The following is an 8260-nucleotide window of genomic DNA, read 5'->3' on the forward strand; positions in this document are numbered from 1 at the left end:
TGTCTGTCATCTATCTGGAATTCCTTTTGCAGTAGAATGCAGTCTGTTCTCTGTATGGAGCCATTTCAGGTTGGGAAGCAGCAGTATTCAATGAGATTGCTGATGGAAATGTCTACCCCCCCCCCCCCCCCCCATTGATAGGGTGTGTGACAGATTTCCTTTTAAAAGGGTCCTTGACACAAACATTTTTGGCATATCCACTGGATGTCCTAAATGTCTGATGCAGTTCCCACTTCTGGGGCACGCACCTTTCTCCCTGGTAAGGCGGCCGCTAGCTTGCAGAGCATAGGTGCATGACGTGGCTGGACTTTGTAAGCATTGTAGCGGACTGAGCTTAAGTGTTTCCGTATCTCCCATAAAAGTAAATGGGACCCGCATCTATCACACTTGTCACATCCTGTGGATATGCCATAAATGTTTGTGATATATCTCCTATTATTTTTTTTAGATTTTTGATATCCAGTGTTTGCTGTAAGTAGAAGTTTTTTTTTCTTTTTACATTGTTTTCTTTAACCATGAAATATCTTTTTGTATATCTACAGCCTGTCCCGCTACAAATTGAAGTTTAGTCCTGACAAAGTTGATACAATGATTGTCCAAGCAATCTGTAAGTATCTTGTGATTAGAAACTTAGCATTTTTCATCACCACAATTATATCGAATGGCTTAGATATTTGACTGGTTATAACTTGACTTCTTTCCTTTAGCTCTTCTAGATGATCTGGATAAGGAGCTGAATAATTATATCATGCGTTGCAGAGAGTGGTATGGTTGGCACTTCCCTGAGCTTGGAAAAATTATCACAGATAATTTGGCGTACTGCAAGTGTGTGCGGGCTGTAGGTGAGTGAAGGATTCATGCTCTATTTTCTTATCCCAAAGGAAGGTATGCACTTAATGGAGATATTGGTGTCCGTTGTGATGTGCTGACAGACCTAACAGGCCATCTACTCTCTCCTTCGAAAGCGCACATGTAATGGGCCGGTGCTGCATTACATTTTGTTTTCTTTTTCATCCCTTGTTAACTGCGTTGCTCTTGCCTCAAAACGGAGCAATGTAGGTTAGGTATAAAATAAATTATTTGCAGCTCCTTATACAAGAAGTGAAAGTGAGCCTTCACTTTTTTTAGTACTAAAAAAAACTCCAGGTTTAGTAAAATGTAGAATATTTAGAAGTGGCAGCTCCATTTTGGCCAATGATGATGATTTTACATTGAATTGCCTGATTTTCCCATGAGGGCAATTTCAGTCACTACCTCATCTGAGGCCACCTAGCGAATGTCATTGTTTACCTTTACTGCATTTTAGTGTATCTTTATGAAGTTCTATGATGTATTTTTTTTTTTTTTTTTTCCATCACTAAGTTCCACTAATATTGACTTTTCCCATTGAACAGGTGACCGAGTTAATTTTGCTACCTTTGACCTCTCTGAGCTCATTCCAGAAGAGGTAGAGGCTGAGGTTAAAACTGCTGCAGAGATTTCAATGGGTACAGAGGTGTCCGAAGAGGATATAAATAATATCTTGCACCTGTGTGATCAGGTGAGTGCAGGACCCATGCAGAAAGGTTGGTTTTGCTGATTTCATTCAGTTGTGGTGACGTTTGCTCGGACACCAGTGCAGCTAAACTTCCTTTCTAGCGGCTTGATCAGAGAAAATTTTGGTCTTCTGTTTATTTGTAGAAGCACCAGTCATGGTAACATGTAATATAAGCATTAAGGGGGTTATTCGGGACTATTAAAATCTTTACTAGGGCAGGGAGTTGTATAAAATAACTCATCAGGTACTCGTCACTGAATTGCCCCAAATCACCCAACTTTCACGCAGCACCCCGTTCCTCCGATCTCGGAAGCTCCTGCAGCAGTCACATGTTGTTCATCGGTCACGTGCAGCTGCAGCCAATTGCTGGCCTCAGTGGTGATGCTGCCATGAATGGCACCTGACCGCTGAGGTCAGTGATTGGCTGCAGGGGATGGGACCTTTGCGCTGGGGGGCATTTCAGGGGTGAGCACCTGATAGGTTATTATTTATATATAGCATTCCCTGCCCTAGTAAAGATATTTAAAAGTCCAGAATAAGCCTTGTAAAACGAAAAAGAATAAATATTATTGCGTTACTTTATAATGCGTGTAACAGTAAGCAATGTACACATACATGTCGTTGCTTTAAAAAAAAATGTTGTTTTTTTTTCCTCTCCTTTAGGTAATAGACATTTCCGAGTACAGGACACAGCTGTATGATTACCTCAAAAACAGAATGATGGCTATAGCTCCAAACCTTACTATTTTAGTAGGAGAGCTGGTTGGTGCCAGACTTATTTCACATGCAGGTAAGTCTTTAATGCCTTGCACATGATTTTCTTATCACAAGATTGCTCCTGTGTTTATCGAACAAGCCCTATTCCTACTGTGGTCAATGATGATGATCCCTTTACATTGCCTGATTTTGCATGATGACAATTCTAGTCACTACCTCATCTGAGATCACGTATTCATAACTTGTATAATTGGAAACTTCTGAGTTGTATAAAAGTTTGTCAGGTGTATCTGCTTCCAATATTGTTTGGACATTCTTCATTATTTTTACATCTAATATTGGGGCCCTTCATTTATCTACGGTTTGTTTTTGTAGGTTCCCTTTTAAATCTGGCAAAACATCCGGCATCCACTGTGCAGATCTTGGGGGCGGAGAAGGCACTGTTCAGAGCATTGAAAACCAAAAAGGACACTCCAAAATATGGTCTTATTTATCATGCATCCCTTGTAGGGCAGACTACTCCAAAAAATAAGGGCAAGGTGAGTTGTACTATGAATCCTGGTAATGAAAGCTGGTAATAAGTCACTCAGTTGCTTATTCTAACTGGTTAATACGGTCCTGCAAAGCTTCAGCTTTTACAAAATATTTAAGTTGACCGGATTTAGGCAAATATTTCTTAAGTTACTACGTGTTAACGTTCGGGAAATAGTAAAAACAAAGTACATATTATAAAGTAATTTTTTTAATAAAGATTCACTGGCGCAATAGTGTACCTATCCTTTCAGGAGGGGCGCAGTTAAAGGCTCAAGGGCTCTTGTGCAAGAATTCAGCTTGGGCCCCCCTATCCCTGCCCAACACCACAAAACCCCTGCCCAACACCACAAAACCCCTGCCGTGCCTATGCCCAACAGCCACCACACAGTATAATGCCCCCCCGTAACTGCTCCCACACGGTATAATGCCCCCCCGTAACTGCTCCCACACGGTATAATGCCCCCCCGTAACTGCTCCCACACGGTATAATGCCCCCCCGTAACTGCTCCCACACGGTATAATGCCCCCCCGTAACTGCTCCCACACGGTATAATGCCCCCCCGTAACTGCTCCCACACGGTATAATGCCCCCCCGTAACTGCTCCCACACGGTATAATGCCCCCCCGTAACTGCTCCCACACTGTATAATGCCCCCCCGTAACTGCTCCCACACGGTATAATGCCCCCCCGTAACTGCTCCCACACGGTATAATGCCCCCCCCCCGTAACTGCTCCCACACGGTATAATGCCCCCCCCGTAACTGCTCCCACGCGGTATAATGCCCCCCCCCTCTCGTAACATATCAGCCCCCCTATACAGTATAATGCCCCCATAGCAGCCCCATACAGTATAATGCTCCTCATAGCTGCCACCATATCAGCCCCCCTATACAGTATAATGCCCCCATAGCCCCATACAGTATAATGCTCCTCATAGCTGCCACCATATCAGCACCCCTATACAGTAGAATGCCCCCATAGCAGCCCCATACAGTATAATGCTCCTCATAGCTGCCACCATATCAGCCCCCCTATACAGTATAATGCCCCCATAGCAGCCCCATACAGTATAATGCTCCTCATAGCTGCCACCATATCAGCCCCCCTATACAGTATAATGCCCCCATATGTGCATAATAGAAAAATAAAATTACTTGCCTTATCCCTGTTCCCACGACGGGTGGAGGAGGAGATCCTTCTCCTCCTTTGCCATTTGTTATGAGTAACTCGGCACTGACAGGCGCAATGTCACTAAATCGCACCTGTCTGCGCCGAGCTGCTAATGGCTCACGGCACAGTGAATACTGGTGGAAGGAACAGTCAGCTCCTTGCTCCAACATTAAACTCCACTGTATCTGCGTCCTGAGTACGCAAATACAGTTGGAACCGGGACCTCGGTAAATGGCTTGCGCCCCCCTGGAGGTCATCACACAACCCTCCAGGGGGTCGCGACCCAAAGTTTGTAATGTATTGTATCGTGCAGTTTGTGGAGGAGAGGAGAGGAGAGGGGGGCCTGTAATTTAAAGCACCCCCCCCTTCTCCACTGCAAATACCGACAGTACAATACAACACACTAATGATCACCGGCGGGCACCGCATGTATATTGCCACATATCCTGAAAACTTGAATATAACAAATCAACATGCATATGAGTATGTAAATGGCAAACAGACTGAATAGACACTACAAAATTGCACAGAGATAAGTTTATTTAGAAATGAGCACACTACATAGACATGTTTAAAATCCTTTAAAACAGCACGTCATGCTGGGCAAAAATACAAAGGGGGGTTGCCACCTTGATAAGCAGCCAAATGTATAATAATCCCAAAACCACCTAAATCCCTCAGCTTGTATAGTTGGACATAAATGTTGCATCAAGCCTTAAGCATGGTGACGACATGGATATCAAATGGCCAAAAAGGATGGGATGAAGGGGTCCGACTGCCCCACGCGTATCGCCACAAATATGGATTCCTCAGGGTGATTACAATACAACACATACATTACGGGCCCCCTGTGCAGCTCCCCTGGAGTCCACCATGCTCTTCCACGGTGGTAGGAACGCCCCTCACGTGACGTCACGTTGTACACTGAGTGTACCATGTGACTTCTAAAGGAGCCCTTCCCGTAACCAGGAAGTTCCAGCGTCACGGCACAAAGAACTAGCGCGCTGTGTGGCAGCGGGGGCCCCCCAGGCTTTTAGGGGCCTGGTCGCAAGTGCGCCCGCTGCAACCCCTATAGCTACACCACTGCCTTTTAGAACTAAGAATATAAGGCATTTTTGGATTGACATCATATAGACTGTTTATACATTTTGGAAATGTTCCCAATGTAGCTAGGATGCTTCTCTATATAATGTATTATCACAATATTATTCAATTATAATATATCGTTATTATACATGAGATATTCCCTTAAGATGTAGAGAATGGACCTGATCATGTAAGTTGAAAATGAGGCACTTAGTGCAAACCTTAAAGAAAATGAAAATAAGTAACTGATTTGCTAACCATAACTTTTCCATTCAGATCTCCCGTATGCTGGCAGCCAAGGCATCACTTGCTATCAGATATGATGCTCTTGGGGAGGACACAAACGCAGAACTGGGGGTAGAGACCAGAGCGAAGTTGGAAGTACGTTTACGACACTTGGAGGAGAAGGGGGTAAGTGCTTTGTGCAACTATGAATTCAGTCTTGTGGTCTGTGATGATGACATAATTTTATTGCCTGATGTTTCTATGAGGGCAATATCAGTCACTACCTCATCTGAGACTCGCTGTTTATATATCTTTATTGTGTATTCATTTTGTAGGGTGCTATAGAATGTATCGATGGTTAAATGATCTGTTGCTTAATTTTCATCTGCTCTTCCCCAGCTAAAAAGAATTAGTGGCACCGGGAAAGCACTCGCCAGAGCCGACAAATATCAACACAAAAGGTAAGAATTGTTGCTTTATGTAAAGTAGTGTGTGGGTGTATGTATATAGTTGTGTTAATGTGAGCTCACACTTCATATAGAAATAGTGAACTGTTGATGCCCTTTAATGTGTTACTAGACTACTCAATGCTCTAGTTTTCAACATGTGTTTACATGGAATCAAAACAGCCTGAAGAAAAATGTAGATTAACCCCTTAAGGATACTGCCAATTTTGCCCTCGAGGACAGAACAATCTTTTTTTTTTAGATTCCCCCTCTTTGCATCCCGATGCGCATAACTTTTTATTTTTTAGACTTGCGTGACAAGTTGTACTTTATGTAGGTACCATATTTTGGTACAAATACATTATCACTTAATTTCTATACATTTTTATGTTGCCGAAAATGCAGAAAAAAAGCCGTTCCGGTGAAGTTTTATTTTAATTTTTTTTACACCATATACCGATCATCATAAAAAATGGTATACATTTGTTGTACAGGTTTACGGTTGTGGCGATACCAAATATATCTGTTTCAAGTGTTGAGAATTATATTTGAAAAAGTTTATTTATTGTAAAAAATGTGGTTGTATTTTTTTATTGAACATTACATTTTTTTTAAATTCATTAATTTATTTATTTTTAAATCCCATAGAGGGAATTTTTTAACTGTAGAGTACTGGCATATATCTATATGCCAGTACAGTAGCCTGTGTACTGATTGTACACAGGCAGTTGTTAGGGCATACCTCAGTATGCCCTAACCGGAAATATGGTCAAACAGCCCTGGGGTCCTTCAATGGCTCCTTGGCTGTCTGGCCATACAAGTTATGGTCTTTGATCGTGTCACAGGGATTTTCTGTGACGCGATTAAAGGGTTGTTCCCCCTCTTAGCTTTGAATGCCGCGATCAGCTTTGATCGCGGCATTGATGGGGTTGACGGCAGAGAGATGATGTTTCTCTTCTCTCCGCCGTTAGAGCAGGGCTGCGGCTGTGTATTACAGCCGTTGCCCCGCTCCTGATCGCGCGCGGACATGGCTGTAACATGGGACGAGAATGCTCGCCCTAATGCGCAAAGTACCCGCTGCTCATGACGAGCATTCTCATCCCGTGTCTGGAAGTAATTAAAGTTTGTCTTGGTAGTTGAATGTGCCTGAGATTTCTTCTGTTTACAGTGAGGTCAGAACGTATGATCCATCTGGAGACTCCACCCTGCCCTATGTTCCAAAAAAGAGAAAGTTTGAAGAGGTGGAGGAAGAAGAAGAGCAGCCCACTGAGGTCAAAGTGAAGAAAGCTAAGAAGCCGAAAATTGAATTAGTTGTAGAAGCAGAAGGTATTTTCTTGAATAGTTTACCTTTGACTTAGGAAATGGCATGTTTACTACTGTGCTTAGTTGGCTTTTGAGTTTCTGACAATGGTTAGGTTAGAAATGTTGAGACCATGCTTTATCTTTCCAGAAGAACCAGAAGTCGAGGAGACACCAAAGAAGAAAAAGAAAAAAAAAAAGGCGATAAAGGCTGAAGAGGAGGAAGAACCATTGGAAGAAGAAGAAGCACCTACTACTAGCACAGCTGAAGAGGTGAGAGTCCATCCATGTTAAACAACAAAATCTGTGACTCTTGTTATAGGCCTGCCAGTAATATGCTATCACTTATCTACATTTTGTCCTGTTTCTATTAACAGCCACCCAAAAAGAAGAAGAAGAAGAAGAAAAAGAAGGCAAAAGACGACGATGATGAGGAGGATGATGATTGAGGACTGGACTTTTTCCTTCGCAAAGTCTTGACTATATTCATTGCAAGATGAAACTTTTAAAGATTTGGTTTTACCAGCAGTTTGTCTGGAAAGTTACTCGATACCCCTGCCTTGGTACATACTATTATATCTAAATGAGAAGAGGCGTAACATTTCTTTTTTTTTTTTTTTTTGTCTCCCTCCTTTTTATACAGTGATGTATGATACTTACACATCAGTGAGAACTTTTATATTGACTGTCTGAAAGGCTGTGTAGACTTTTTTTCCCTTTTTACTGTGTATGTATAGATCACATGATTACAGACCGTAAACTCTGTCTTAATGAAATATACTTTTATGAAGGTTTATTATTCTGTGTACATTAACGACTTTATCTTTAATTTTGGGAACAAGTAAAAAAAACTTGGAGTAGAAAGTGAAAGTCCACTATAAAAGTTATTTTTGTGTTAAATACACACATGGCCCTTTTTCTTGTGTTGTAAAGCAAAGTATTTGCAGAGGTTTTTTTAAAAAAAAAAAAAAAAAAAAGGTGGTATCTCAATGAGGCCTAAGGGTGCGTGGTTTGAAACTTGTGACTTTTTGACCGATTGGCCAGTGTACATACACCCTATGAAGAGTGGACTTAAATTGAGCAGAGGACAACAGATACAGACCACTTGAGGGAAAAGGAGTACATTTACGGCCAGAAAATTGGCCGTGTAAACATACTCTTAAGCTCTGCTAGATGTTGGGGTTATGTGGGGACCGAAAAGTATTAGCAGTATACTCACTGCAGTATGTGAGTACACTTGCTAAT

General features: G+C 42.1%; 1 protein-coding gene and 1 non-coding gene across 2 annotated transcripts in view; both read left to right on the forward strand.

Moving 5' to 3' along the window:
* Nucleotides 1-7915, forward strand: part of NOP58 (NOP58 ribonucleoprotein) — an 18248-nt gene extending 10333 nt beyond the window's left edge. Inside the window, exons 6-15 of the mRNA XM_075829746.1 lie at nucleotides 543-607; nucleotides 708-842; nucleotides 1395-1540; nucleotides 2201-2327; nucleotides 2630-2793; nucleotides 5322-5456; nucleotides 5670-5731; nucleotides 6885-7042; nucleotides 7167-7288; nucleotides 7393-7915. Of these exons, the coding sequence (XP_075685861.1) occupies nucleotides 543-607; nucleotides 708-842; nucleotides 1395-1540; nucleotides 2201-2327; nucleotides 2630-2793; nucleotides 5322-5456; nucleotides 5670-5731; nucleotides 6885-7042; nucleotides 7167-7288; nucleotides 7393-7464 (1186 nt within the window). The 3' untranslated portion in view covers nucleotides 7465-7915. The remainder of the gene's footprint in view (nucleotides 1-542; nucleotides 608-707; nucleotides 843-1394; nucleotides 1541-2200; nucleotides 2328-2629; nucleotides 2794-5321; nucleotides 5457-5669; nucleotides 5732-6884; nucleotides 7043-7166; nucleotides 7289-7392) is intronic.
* Nucleotides 1187-1270, forward strand: LOC142656761 (small nucleolar RNA SNORD11B). Its single transcript, XR_012849742.1, has one exon. It is a non-coding gene; the product is annotated as a small nucleolar RNA SNORD11B (small nucleolar RNA).
* Nucleotides 7916-8260: the final 345 nt, after the last annotated feature.

This window comes from Rhinoderma darwinii, chromosome 6, assembly GCF_050947455.1.
Source record: "Rhinoderma darwinii isolate aRhiDar2 chromosome 6, aRhiDar2.hap1, whole genome shotgun sequence".
Classification (NCBI taxonomy): domain Eukaryota; kingdom Metazoa; phylum Chordata; class Amphibia; order Anura; family Rhinodermatidae; genus Rhinoderma; species Rhinoderma darwinii.